At 32.6% G+C, this 13,520-nt stretch overlaps 1 protein-coding gene across 3 annotated transcripts in view; it reads right to left on the reverse strand.

Annotated features, from left to right (window-relative positions):
- Positions 1-207: 207 nt before the first annotated feature.
- The window catches only part of LOC137919153 (putative leucine-rich repeat-containing protein DDB_G0290503), a 149,507-nt gene continuing 136,194 nt past the window's right edge, over positions 208-13,520 (reverse strand). The window contains exons 1-3 of one of the 3 annotated variants that reach the window (XM_068762136.1): positions 6,690-6,931; positions 1,674-6,033; positions 208-405 (exon numbers count right to left, since the gene is read on the reverse strand). In XM_068762136.1, coding sequence (XP_068618237.1) covers positions 395-405; positions 1,674-6,033; positions 6,690-6,752 — 4,434 coding nt within the window. In that variant the 5' untranslated portion in view covers positions 6,753-6,931 and the 3' untranslated portion in view covers positions 208-394. Of the gene's footprint in view, positions 1,483-1,673; positions 6,034-6,689; positions 6,932-13,520 lie in introns of those variants that run through there. The other 2 variants (XM_068762134.1, XM_068762135.1) reach the window with 2 other exon arrangements.

The raw sequence follows: 13,520 nt of genomic DNA on the forward strand, positions 1-13,520 counted from the left end.
AACAAACCTTGTGACTAATGCTCAACATAACGTTATATGTATATATATTAAACTTTGTCTTGATTTATTTTTAAAGCAGATGTTTAATATAAAATGGCTAGATAAAAATCCCAATTCATTTAACATTCGTGTTACAAAAAGGTTATGATGTCAAAAAAAAAACAACAAATGAAACTGAAATATTTTTATTCAAATTATAACGTTTTCTTTCATATAAATAATGCTTTTTTTAAAATGTAACTGGAAGCCTCTACATAAACATGGTAAGTTAAAAAGTTACACGGTTATAACAATACAATAGAGCAGGTAAAGTAAGCATCGTGTAAAGTAATTGTACGTAATACATAAACAATTTTGTGGAACTGGTCAGTTTCCAGGAGATCAAGAGCCGCTATCAGTGTTCACCTAAAAATTTACAAGGCACAAGATTAGTTACATTTAAATATTCATTTATAGGTAAAATGTTCTTTATATAATGATGTATACAGTATTAATTTTATAAAACAAATAAATCTTTGTACAATATTCAATTTAATATTTTTAATTTGGCAAGTCGTTAAAAATACATAGGCAATTAACTTTCCATTAAACAATTACCATAAATTAAAAAAAATTGTACAATTGTTATATTTACGTTTCTTTCTTTCGTTACGATTATCGATGTTGAAGACGTTTTATAATACTTAATTATTTGGATAAAATATCAACGATTATTTGAAAAAAATGTGTCAATAGTAGGAACAATATATATATCATGCAGAATTTACTTAAAAATATATTTAACGTGCGAGAAAAAAAAAACTAGATTTGGAGCACATTCGGGATTAACGCATATTTTTGTTCAAAAAATTTTGGTACAATCAAATGAAAACATACAAAGTATAATATTTACATTAAATAGTAAAGGTTAAGACAAATAGTCTGAAAAAAAGGAAATAAAAATCATCACAGCTAAGCATTTGAATAACATACAGATAAGAGTAATATTAACGATGTTTCGAAAAAAATAATGCAATGTATTATCATTTTTCGTCAAACATTATTAAATTATGTTTATATCAATACATTTGTTTAGTTTTACAATACATTTAATAAAGACCATTTGAAAAAATAATTAAAACAGTTACCATATAAATCAATTAAGTACAATTCTATATGTTTTGGAAAAGAAGTAGGATTAAATTAAAATATAAAAAATAACACAATTACATAAGGTATTTATCGATTAAAATTAAATAATCTTTATTCTTAAATTAAATTATTAGAAGTGTAATAATAGAGTAAGGCATTAAATCTTTGCAATAATTTGCGTATATTAAATTAATAGCATAGCGATGATAGTTATCATTGCCAACAGCAAGCCGAGGAGCGTCAACCAGTCCATATCAGTCAGGTGTTGGGAGAGCATCAGAGTGTAAGAACAAGCTAACATCAACGTGCCTGAGTCGTGCCAGTTTCGCTTTGACTGCGTATTATTGCTTGCTAAAACAACAAAAACAATGCATACGATAAAAATAAAAAAATAAACACTAGTTAGCTTTGCATTCGCCCCATTCAATCATCTCAGGTAATTTGAAATACAGTGGAACAAATAGTGAAATGAAAAACAATGAAAGGGATGCAAAATGGTTAATGTGACATCCAAACACCGTGCATGAGAACAGAAAACATACCTCTTTTTTCTTTCTCTGAACTATTACATTGATTCTTATGTCTCCATGGAACTACATCAGATGGCAGTGAATTAGTCTGACTAGAATCACCTTCATCGATCGACATTCTTCTTAAATGTTGATTTATCGACTTCACCAGCTTCGGCGAGTTTAAATCATCGCGTGGCTTGTTATCAGTTTCTTTATTAATTTCAGGAAAACTGTGTGTTGTTTTATTATTGTTATTTAATTTAAAAATAGTTGCAAGCTCTTCGGACGAGTTATATTCAGTTGAATCTGCTGCATCTTTTTTCAAATCAAAATCGTCTTCATATATAGAAAAATTAGGCGAACTGGATTTAGGAATACCCACGTTATCACCATTATCTCTTACTTTATTTAGTCTCTGATTTGTCTCCGAAATTTCTGCATTATCATTAGTTCTCCCACTTTCATTTTTGGTTGTTTTAGTTTGAAATAACTTTTCATTGACCTCAGATATTCCTGCGATTAAATCGGAAATTCCGTCTTTTAACTCTTTGAAGGCTTTTATCTCATCCAATTCTTTCATCTTATCTGATGGATTTAAAAATGGGTTAAGCGAATTTATTTGTGGATGTGTCGAAATCTGTGATTTCTTGTCATTTTCCCCGAGGTTTTCGATATTTGTTGCATCATTTTGTACAGCGATCGGAACAACGTCTGGGGCAATTTTTATGTCTTGTTTTATCACAAAACTTTCTTCTGCTTTTAATTCTTCTGGTTGAGAATTAACGTAATCAGATAACTTCATGCTTTCGTCATTAAATTTAAAATCTTTTTCAAAACTATACTTGAGTTGGTCTTCAACTTTATGTATCTGATCCGATAAAGTAAATAAGCTGTCTTCAGTTCTCTCAGCTTTTGATTTATTATCTTTATTATCAAAATTTTGTTCGGTATAATCGCATTGGAATGCCTTATTATGACTTTCCTCGGTGTTTACGTTATCATTAGATTTGTTGGTTAATTCATTTAAGAAACTTAATCGACTCTCAGACAGTCTATTTTGGACATCTGATACCTTATCATTATTGTTTCTGTTTTTATCTAATTCCGCCAGAGCAACACCTAGCTTATTACTTGTATCCATTGCCTCTTGTGCTAGCATACTAAGGACTTGTTGAAATTCATCTTTTGATGACCGTTTCGATGATTGTGGTGATTTGTGCGATGGTGATGAACTTTTTGACTTGTCACATGATGAAGATGGTTTAGCATAATATTTATCGTCACAATTAATGAATGAGTCGTCTTTTGCAAAATGATGGGTGATATTGTGTGGGTTATTGACAAATACATTAACAGTATTGTTTCGTTGTTTTACCTTATTACGCGGATAAAATTCTTGTTTGGTGTCCTTATTTTCATAAGTTTCACGGAGACGCCTCATAACATCACTGTTACTATGAGTCTTTTGTAAAGCTGGCGCTTTTGTCATATTCAGTGCTTCATCAATTTCTTTTTGAATCATTGTAAATATATTTGCCGAAAGCGATCTAATGGCACGCTTCTTTTTTATGTTTTCAGTAGAATCTTTGCAGTGTAACAAGTCATGGTAGTTGTGATTATTGTTCATTTGTATTGTAGTTTCTTCGTTATTAAACAAGGACGTATGTTTATTATCTTTTCTCAGACTTCGGTAAGCTAAATCATCAGAAACAATATCTGGCGACCTTTTCGGTACAAAACGTGATCGCCCTTTGTTTTCAGGAGTTGCATGCAAGTAATCACTTTGTGGGGCTGGTGATACAGGTCCAACGGGAATGCCAAAAGGAGGTTGTGGATCAACAACCTTTAAGCGATTGTTAGTTTGTTTAATATTTCTATATACAACGTCATCATAAACAATATCAGGTTCGTTTCGTTCAGAATGTCTATCATCGTCTGATGCATAAGGAATATATACAGGCGATGCCAACATATAACTAATTTGAGCCTGGGAATCTTTGTAATTTGGCTTATCTTTAGAAGAAAATGAGTTCATTCTTCGGAATGCCATATCGTCTTGCAACTTATCCGGTAAAGTGGATCTTCGTGAAATTCGTCTCAAAGGAGTTGTTGGTTGACTTCGCAGCTGTATTTCATTATCGTTACCATTCCAATCATTAAAATGATCATTAAATTTAGGTGTCATTAACTCCCGGCGCTCAGCTCTGTCTAATAAATCTTCATCACCTAAACCTAAACTATTATAAATTGCTTCTAATTCATTTAGAGCGTCATCTAGGTTTGTGGATTTCCGGCGTTCTGAACTTTTCTCATCATCTGATGGCACTTGAAAACTATTCGCAACAAATGTGTCCGATTTATGACGAACGTGTGTTTTACAGGTTGGAGACGAAACAGGGATCTGCGGTTCTACCGTGATAGACCTTTTATATTCTGTTGTAGCTTTCCATACGTTTGCGCCCTCTGAAGTGTCGATTGTTTTGTTTTTGTTCTGAATATCGGTATTTTCAGTTTTATAAGTATTTCTTCCCATTATTTTATTTTGATCTGTTAAATTTCTGTGAAGTTGAGAATTACTTGAATATTCGCTACTATTTCTAGAGTTAGCAAATGAAGTTTGCTGTTGTCTTTGTCTTTCAGCATCATCGATTTTTTTCCAAAATTCTGATGCATTTCGGGGACGTCTATGTATGTTATTGGGGATATTAGTCGAAGTTTGAGAATCGCTTAAATATTGATTTTCAGTAACATTTTGTCCATTTTTTATACTTATAGGACGTCGTGATCTAGGACTTTGATCTGCGTAATATAAATAATCATTTCGTAGCTGCAAAGGTTCCGGCTTGATAATATTGGGTTGTTCAATTTTTTTGCGCCACGGTGGGGTATTTATGTAATGCCCATAATGATTAGGTTCGGCCGAAACTGATGCTGGTCGACGAGGCTGTTCTTTTCGATAATAAATGTTTTGCAAATTTTCATTATTTTGCATAGCAATATGGTCTTCAGAATTTGACAAAGGTCTACGAAGACCATTAAGTCCATAACTTAATGACCTCTCTTGACTTCTACGCATAATTCTTTCAAAATCGTTGTTAGGTACACCATGGGTTACAACTTGATTGGTTCCGGCTCTATCAGCCGCTATGGGATTATTTTCATAGTACATTGATAGAGGTGTTGTTACTTTCCTATGCATATCTCTAGGCGGAGGTACCGGCGGGTTTTTTCTTTCGGGCTTTTTTACGTTCGTCACATTTCCTAAGGGAAACTTAACACACATAACAGTTTCTGAATTATCATAATTACTAGAGGCGGTTCTTTGTCTATCGTTATTTGCATACAAGTGGGAATCTCGAACATTGTTAATATTTGGATACTTTATGGAATAGTTAATGTGTTCGTTGTTAACTTTGGCATTAAAGTTTATAGACGATGGGTAACTCTGTGTGGAAGGAAATGATGACACTGATTCTGACTTTAAGGGAAGTATGTTAGTTTCATGTATTGCAGTTGGCTCTGGAACAGTTTTATTGCATGTCTCTCTTTTACAAGTTCCATATCCGCTGCTTTGACTAGTTGGAGTTCTTGTTAGCATTTCGATTTCCGCTTTTGTATAACCTTGTTGTAATAATTCAGCTTCTTTGTTAAGCTGGTTTTCTTCGTCACGGGATAACCTCTTAATATATCTTTCATTTCTTGCACTTCTAGATTTTTTATTTAGTGAGCTATCTCGAGATCGCATTAGCGAATCTTCACTTCTAAATCGAATCATAGATGAAGAATTAGAAGATTTTAGCGACTCTTCGTCACTGCTCGATTCGCCTCTCATGCTATTTCTCAGCGCTTCTACTCGAGCTTTCAAACGACCTTTTCGAGTTTTGCGCGACGGCGTCTCATTTCCAATTCTTCCTTTTTTGATAACATGATCATCTTTTAAACTGAGAGACTCTTTTGATAAACCATATAGATTCTGTGTTTTAGCTCTATAATTTATAAATCCTGCTGATGGGTCAGATAATACTCCGTCATCATTAGTATCTCTTAAAGTTGGCTTTGCCAAACTTTGAGCCCTTCTTGAATCTCTGATAACTATGTGATCGAAGTTATTGATAGGGGGAGCTTTTTTCTTTTTCTTGGCTTTTCTTTTTGGTGATCGGCCGCTGATATCATCATCGCTTTGTGATGATGATCCACTCTCGTCATCCTTTTTCTTTCTTCTAAATAGTTTGCCTATAGACCATTTCTTATCCTTTTTGGTGCGTTCAGCTTCTACTTCGTGTCTGTCCTGGCGCCGTTGGACGGATGTGTAATCATCATTGTAAGTTTGGTATGATGCTGTAGATGCTCCGGTGATGTCGCGGTGGGGCACCGGAGGTGAATTGACAGTCTGAAACGCAAAGAAAAAAATATTGAAACATCGGTTTAGTTTATTTATTTATTTATTGTATGATACTACAAAATTTGGGTGAAAATTTAATTAGACTGTCGAAATAGATGAATGTTCTAATAATACTTTACACGAAAATAAATATAAATTTAGTAGGTAGTGGATAAAATATAGATTTACTAACAATAATTCGCCTTGCAGTCTACAAGACACTCAAGGACGGTATCTTGGCTACGTTTCAAACATTTTCAAATGTGGTTTTTATCCTCTTTGTTTATTTTGAGTGATCAAATAAAGGAACTTATTCGACTTCAACCTATTCACTCAACTATAACTTGATAAAGAGGTCACGGTTTCAAAGTCATAATATGCAATGAATATCTAATTACGTTGCGATTATATACAAATGGATACAACTAACTGGTTGATGTTCCGTTATATAATGTGTGTAGAGCTATTTAAATTATCGTTTATAATAATATTAACTTGGTAAGATTATTTTAAAACAAACTGTTTATTGAAAGAAATATTTAAGGCGTCATCAAAAGATTGTCAAATAAAACTCTTGATTTATTTTTGGTTGTATAAACGTTTTGTAAAAAATATATACAAGTATCGATTTATAAGAGTTTATGAACTTTTCGAGTTTAACTTACAGGTAAAAATGAAGAAAAATAGTTATTAGTTGCCAGTTCGGTTACACTGAGCACAGCCACCATGTTTTAAGTCCTTTTCACACTTACTAAAATTTTAATCATCGAATTATTTATTACATTCTAATCATTCAAAATTATTATCACATTTCTAATTTCACTTTTGCTAATAAGCGTATTAAATGAGCATGTTAGCATTGTGAATAAAAATGCTCACATTTTAAACTCTTAAAGACATTCTATTATATTTTTATGTCAGTCACACACGATATTTTGGGGTTTCTGAACGTGCTGTCGGCGCGCGTGCAGTTCGCGGCTCGAACGACGACTCCTGATTATTTCAGACTGAGATATATACGCACACTTATGTTTGTAAGCGTTATCCTATATTTCTTCGATATAGCGTCGGCGCCGATGCTCCACAAATCTAGTTATTTATAAAGTCCGAACGTTTTATTTATTTTTTATTCAAATGCAATTCCCGCTTCGGATCGTCAGGAATCCTACGCATCGGTTTAATTAATGGATCACGTTGAGATTTCTTTTCAGCTGTATTAGCTAAAATAAGGACGTGATTAAGTGTTGTGATGGACAAGAGTTATTAGTTACGTTTCAAAATTCCTGTGACAAAACCATACTACTACTACTATTTTCAGGCGGTGACGGTTCTAAAACTAGTCATCGAGTGGGACGGATATCTCATTTGTAAATTTGTTACACGGGTTTATTACACTATATATTAACTTTAAGATCAAATTTGGGATATGAAAACAATAAAAGATTAATAATGATTAATAGCAACTGAGACTTGAGATCGCAAGTCGCGGATTTGATTCCCGATATAACCTAATATAATTCATAATTTGTGCATTAATTGTACAGTATTGTCACTGCTCACAAACAAGTTTTCAGAGGATGGTCAGCAGCGTCTTCTGTGTACCATAATACCCTAACACGATCTCCAACCCGCTTGCAAGCGAGGAGATTATGGTGTATACATGTATATGTATGCATACCTTTGCCTTACAGTGGTCTATGGGCTGAAATATGTTGAAAGGTTAAAGCAACCACTTTAAATTTCTATGTAAAGGTTGAGAACATATTTTAAACGTTGCATGTAGAAGTGAGTGGATGGTTCGGAACCACAAAGCCGCAGTCCTATGCCCTGGTCCGATCACACACGGCAAAAGACTGGCACAGATAGCGTAAAAAAGTGCGCTACAAACATTTCAAAAAAGAGTCACGATCCTCAGTAGTGAAAGATACGACACATGGAGGTGAAGGTGAATCGAGCGGGAAAGAAAATCTTCAAACTACCCAAGTGATAATCGTAAAATTGCTGATAAGTGCGTTTTCCGTTTTTATTTGTTAGCATGAAAATTAAGGATAATAGATATAAGATAGTTTGAATATACAAATTGTTAACTTCAGACATAATATATTATTTTTAATAATGTCATTAATGATATTTATTATACCAAAAAAATATATTTATAAGACCTAACACCAGATAAACTAGGACTAATGTACTGGACTGTAACTGGTGTAATGAAAGTCCCTATGCCATGCACAAGAGGTCAAAATCAAACAAGTATAAACCAAAGATATCTGTGCCCTCATCTTGATATCTTGGAACTATGTGTATTAACACAAGATTCTGAAGTGGACACCATAGACCAGCAAGCGTATCGTAGGATGTCCACTTAAAAGGACAGACCACCTTGTCAAGTTCGTCGGTATGCGCTATATACTGTTACTTATTAAAAATCTATTAGGTTAGTTTATGTTCAGTGGTGGACTTGTTACAAGTGAAATAATGACGACAAATAATTAGAAATATTTCACAGAGTGTCACGCCGGGATTCATTCACCTTCGAGTAGCCGTCACCTCTATTGGATGATCGTATCGTATTGATCGACACTTATTCTTGCTTTTCAGAAACATACCTTAGAAAATAACAGCACAGGTCTTTATTGCAAACTTCTCTAGGATTTGTAGCAAACATTAAAACTATTCCAAAATGCTTACTTGGGAAGCCCTTATAGACACACTTCAAAATAGGGATGTGAGTGTAACACTGGATATAGTTATGCTAGTTATACTACACTCTTGCTTAGTTTTCTAATATAAACAAACGCAAAAGATCAATTTCCTGTAAAACTGGGAAACCGTTAGAATTATTAAATGTAGCACGTTGGACTCTCGTAGGGTCCATTCTTAGATATGCAAGCTATATTATAATTCCTCGTTACCACGCATTGAATATTCTGTTTTCATCATAATTACAACTGTAGGATGTCAGCTGTTGAACATAGGCCTAGTACATTGATTTAAAATAGAATGTGTTGGAAGTGGACGACATTAAGGGTTTTCTGATGACCTTTACTAGGTCGTCTGTTCGCCTTGTGAGTGATCGTCCTACGCAGCGTTCGCTAGTTTCCATCCCAGAAACTTAGTACACAAAATTCTATTATTCCAGATTATCAAGATCAAGACAAAGTTAACTTTTATGTATGGGTCGATTTTGTGATTTTGTGTAGAAATAGAGGCTTATACTTCCACCACACCAAATTAATGTAGAAATAAAAGAATATACTAACGAAACCGCATTTAAGAAAGCACTGCGTGGTGAAGCCGTGGAAATAAAATATGAGCGTTGGCCACAAACTGTCAGAACGAAGTAGCCAGTACTGCCGTCGATAAGTTTTGAAAATGGACAAAAAAGTGACAGGATTTTAGCTAACAGAAGTCCGGTATGATATTCAAAACTAATCAAACTTTTACCAGTCGTCTGATTTCCGATGTAAGCTACATTTTCAATTTGTGTACAATTATAAGCCTTCGCTCGTACAGATAGCCAACTTATGATCTTAGTCTGACTGAAATTTTGCGGAACGCTCAGATCTAATAATTCATATTCAATTTTCTCACGAGAAAATTAAATTGCCTCAGGATCGTGTGTCCTAGGAAGTGCACCAATAATGCATCGAAATTAGTTATGCTGCTCGAAACGAAAGATATGTTCATACACTGTCGAGAGACGGGAATATTAATTCACATGCGGTCCAAATATAACCCAGAGGTGAGTCAAGAGCACGGTTGGCGGAGCTCTAAGCGGTCACGGTGTAATTCCGTGCTAACGAGGCGGCCCACGGGGGTGGACGAGGCCATACACTTATTAGTACTACGGTCCTCCTTTGTATTAAAGAGTATAAACTGTCCTTTATATTTTGATCGCATAGTCTACGCCTACATGGACTCTGGGCATTGGATATTAAATATATCTAATATATAAAATTCTCGTGTTACGGTGTTCGAACTTGAACTCCTCTGAAACGGCTCGACCGATTTTTACCAAATTTTATATGCGTATTCAGTAGGTATGAGAATCGGCTACTATCTATTTGCCATACTCCTAAGTGATAAGGGTGGTGCACCCCTATTTTTTTTTTAAACAAATTTTTTGGTTTTTATTTTATTACGATACAGCATACCAAAATACACACAACCCTAAATTTTCACCCCTCTACGATTAACCCTTATTTTTTATTTGTTAATTAAAAAATTTTTTTGCAAAACAACGTTTGCGGGATCAGCTAGTAGTTTATAATTTTTGAAATCAGTAACTAATTATCTTTGTAATTTTCGCGTAAGAATGCCCCGTTTTACTGGCCAGTACGGATACAATGCATTTTAGTGGTTAATTATTCTTGCGCGTTAGAATTGAAATTCGAGCGCCGTTCTAAATTTAAATGCCATTAGTGAGACAGAAAATATGAAAGTAGCGCTAAAGTAGCTTTGCAAATCTCTGCATGGATGTAAGCAAACAATGTCCAATAATAGTGTTGGACTTTGGTCTACTCCATACTTTTCCAATGGGTCACGTTGGAAGCAGCTAGCATTTAGCTTCTTCGAATCTTTACTGGACAAGATCATCTGTCCATCTTAACGAAAATATAAGTAAACTATAGTATAAACAACTGCAGACGTAAATATTTAACAATTAAAAATGTCTCAATACATAAATTAATGATTTCATTAATTTTTATTTAGTAATAAATTCAACAGTTTTTAACAAAACTTGAATAAATAAAGCAATAAAATAAATTAATCGTATTAATCAAAATTGAAAGAAAAGCGTAACATACATTCTAAAATTCACTTCTGTTTTAAAAAGAGAGACAAGCCAATAACACATTCATCTCTATTCATTAAGCGGATGTATTGGTGCAGACGTGGCTTTTAGTGTGAATGTGATCTTAATTGATTAAATGATTTCTTACTTTATGTTATATGTTTGTTATCGGAAAGCTCGGTTTTATTTTAATTCAAAATTGTACGTGTCTAGTGTATAGATAGTCCTTCGTATAAAGTAACATTGTTTGTTTTTATTACACGCGCATTGTCAACGATACGAAGTATACACACAATTATGAAAATTGCATTAATTTTTTATAATCTTGAATAATCCCCAAGCAAACTTTTTTAGAGAATAGTTCAACAAAGAAAATATTATAATGGCAAACAGTCGACATATTATATATATCGTCGTTGCATCTCACTAAGATATCTATGGGGGATATACTATAATCGCCAGGATTAGCAGGTGGGTTAGCGATTGCAGGATGGTATTAACTTCTCGAAATTTGTTTGTGAGCAGTAAGAATCCTAAATAGTTAATGCACAGTGTGTTTTATATAAGAATGTATCTCTCGGGATCGAACCCGCGGCCTCCGATCGTAAGTATCAATTCTTATCTCTGGGCTACCATACCTCGTACTACTAATATAATAATCATAATAAAGTAATCTATATATATATATATATATATATATATATATATATATACATATATATATATATATAAGAACTTAATATATTAAATTTAAGAAAAAGCGTTGACTCGTTTCTAGGCAACTGTGTATAGAAGTATAATGCACAACCACGTAATTATCATAAATTATATTGTTATAATTTTCGGAAATAATTACAAATAAATTGTTTTTTTTTTATTACAGGGCATAGGATTATTTAAGTCATAATAGACCTTGGAATGAATTGCTGTAATAATGTATTTAGATGAGAGATTATAAAAGTGACCGCTAATGAAACCAGTTGAAGTTTTTTGCAAGATTTTTTCTGATCAAAGTGCGTTTGGAATCTTCGTAGCTTTAAGTTAAAAGATGCCGTTATAGGCGAGTTCAATCTTATCCTTGTATATATTAAATTGGTCTCTAAAGGCATTCTTTCTCATGAGATTCACAAGTGCCAATAATCTTAAAGAATAAACCTATATGAATAATGATATGAACACCCCACGCGATTTTCTTTATTAATATTAAAATAATATTTTTGTATACTGTTCTTTTGATATATGTGATTAAAATGTGAAAGCCGCTTTAATAATTGAGCTATTTTTCACCGGATCGTTCACTCGGTGATTGAATATTCGACGTATGTTTATATTGCGCGTGTATAAACGGTAGATAAGGAATTAATGTGTTTTATTATCTCGCATTGTTGTTTATAGTATAATTCAAATATTTAATCCGTAATTTATTTAACCTTATTTCTTATGATGTCAGGGTTGGTGTTAGCGAGGACTGGAGCGTAAAAATTAATACTAGAGTTCAATCTATATATTTCAGTCAACAATTATTAAAGAAGTTTTATATTTAAGAAAAGAGAACATAGTCATAGATCCCTGCATTTTTCTTGAACACAAATTTGATGTTAAGAATTTTTTGAGAATTTGGGTATTTATTACATACATTAAATAAATATAATAAGTACTGTAATAAAAATAGTTTTAAAAATGCGTATAAAAAGAACTTACTTGACAAAAAGATGTCTGAGCTCATGTTTACTCCCGCGTCAATATAATCTATATCCCTTAATTATAAAACCATGCCTGGACAGTTCGTAATTTTTAAAATTTTGCACCGAAATGAAATATAATAACATAAAAAAATATCATTACCTACTAAAATAATTAGGATTATAACCGTACTGTATTGGCACAACATGGCGAAGAATAAAGCGAGATGGAAGAGTATCGCGGAAGAGGCTAAGGAAGAAGTAGAAGTATGTTGGAGCCGGTGAAGCCTGGTAGTTTATGCAGAGTTTATGTCTTTTATTCGTTGCGTTATTTTTTTTGTTGTATTTTTAAGGTAACATACACACAATACAGTTGTAATAATGTTAATTTTGTGTGTTGATTAAGTTTAAGTAGATTAAATGAATCAATAAATAAATATTAAAAAAATACTTGTAAAAATGTTCGTGTTACGTATATAATTATGTTGATATTTCTAAACAAACGCATGCATACATATATGCTTTTATAGATTTTACGCACTATTATATATAGGTTTTTAATGCCTTTTACCAACTACACTAAAACATATTTTACTTCAAACTTTGACACTGTTCAACGCAATATTTTAAGGTGTTATTTAATCTGTGTAATATGATAAAAATTATTCTTTAACTTTTAAAATAATTTTATACTATAAAAATTTAAGCTGATGCCAGTATTTATAAAAAATTGTCCCAAAGTAATTCAAATTTTAAAACTTTAGTTACTTGAATTAGTGCACAAAGCGATGAACGTGATCGCAATGAATATAAAATATATATGTCATAACTTAAATGTCATTATATATGTTATAGCTTAAGATATTTAATAAATGTTAGTTAATATTATGTTAGACACATATATATGTAAAAAATAAAACAATATTTTTTTATTCTTTAATGGATACGCATATAAATAATAAAACGTGGACTCCCAAATACTCGAATAATTTTCATAAGTTAATTTTTCCAAAATG

Source organism: Battus philenor, unplaced genomic scaffold (assembly GCF_028537555.1).
Source record: "Battus philenor isolate CCGP_79_NKW_IND1 unplaced genomic scaffold, ilBatPhil1.0.hap1 SCAF_16, whole genome shotgun sequence".
Classification (NCBI taxonomy): domain Eukaryota; kingdom Metazoa; phylum Arthropoda; class Insecta; order Lepidoptera; family Papilionidae; genus Battus; species Battus philenor.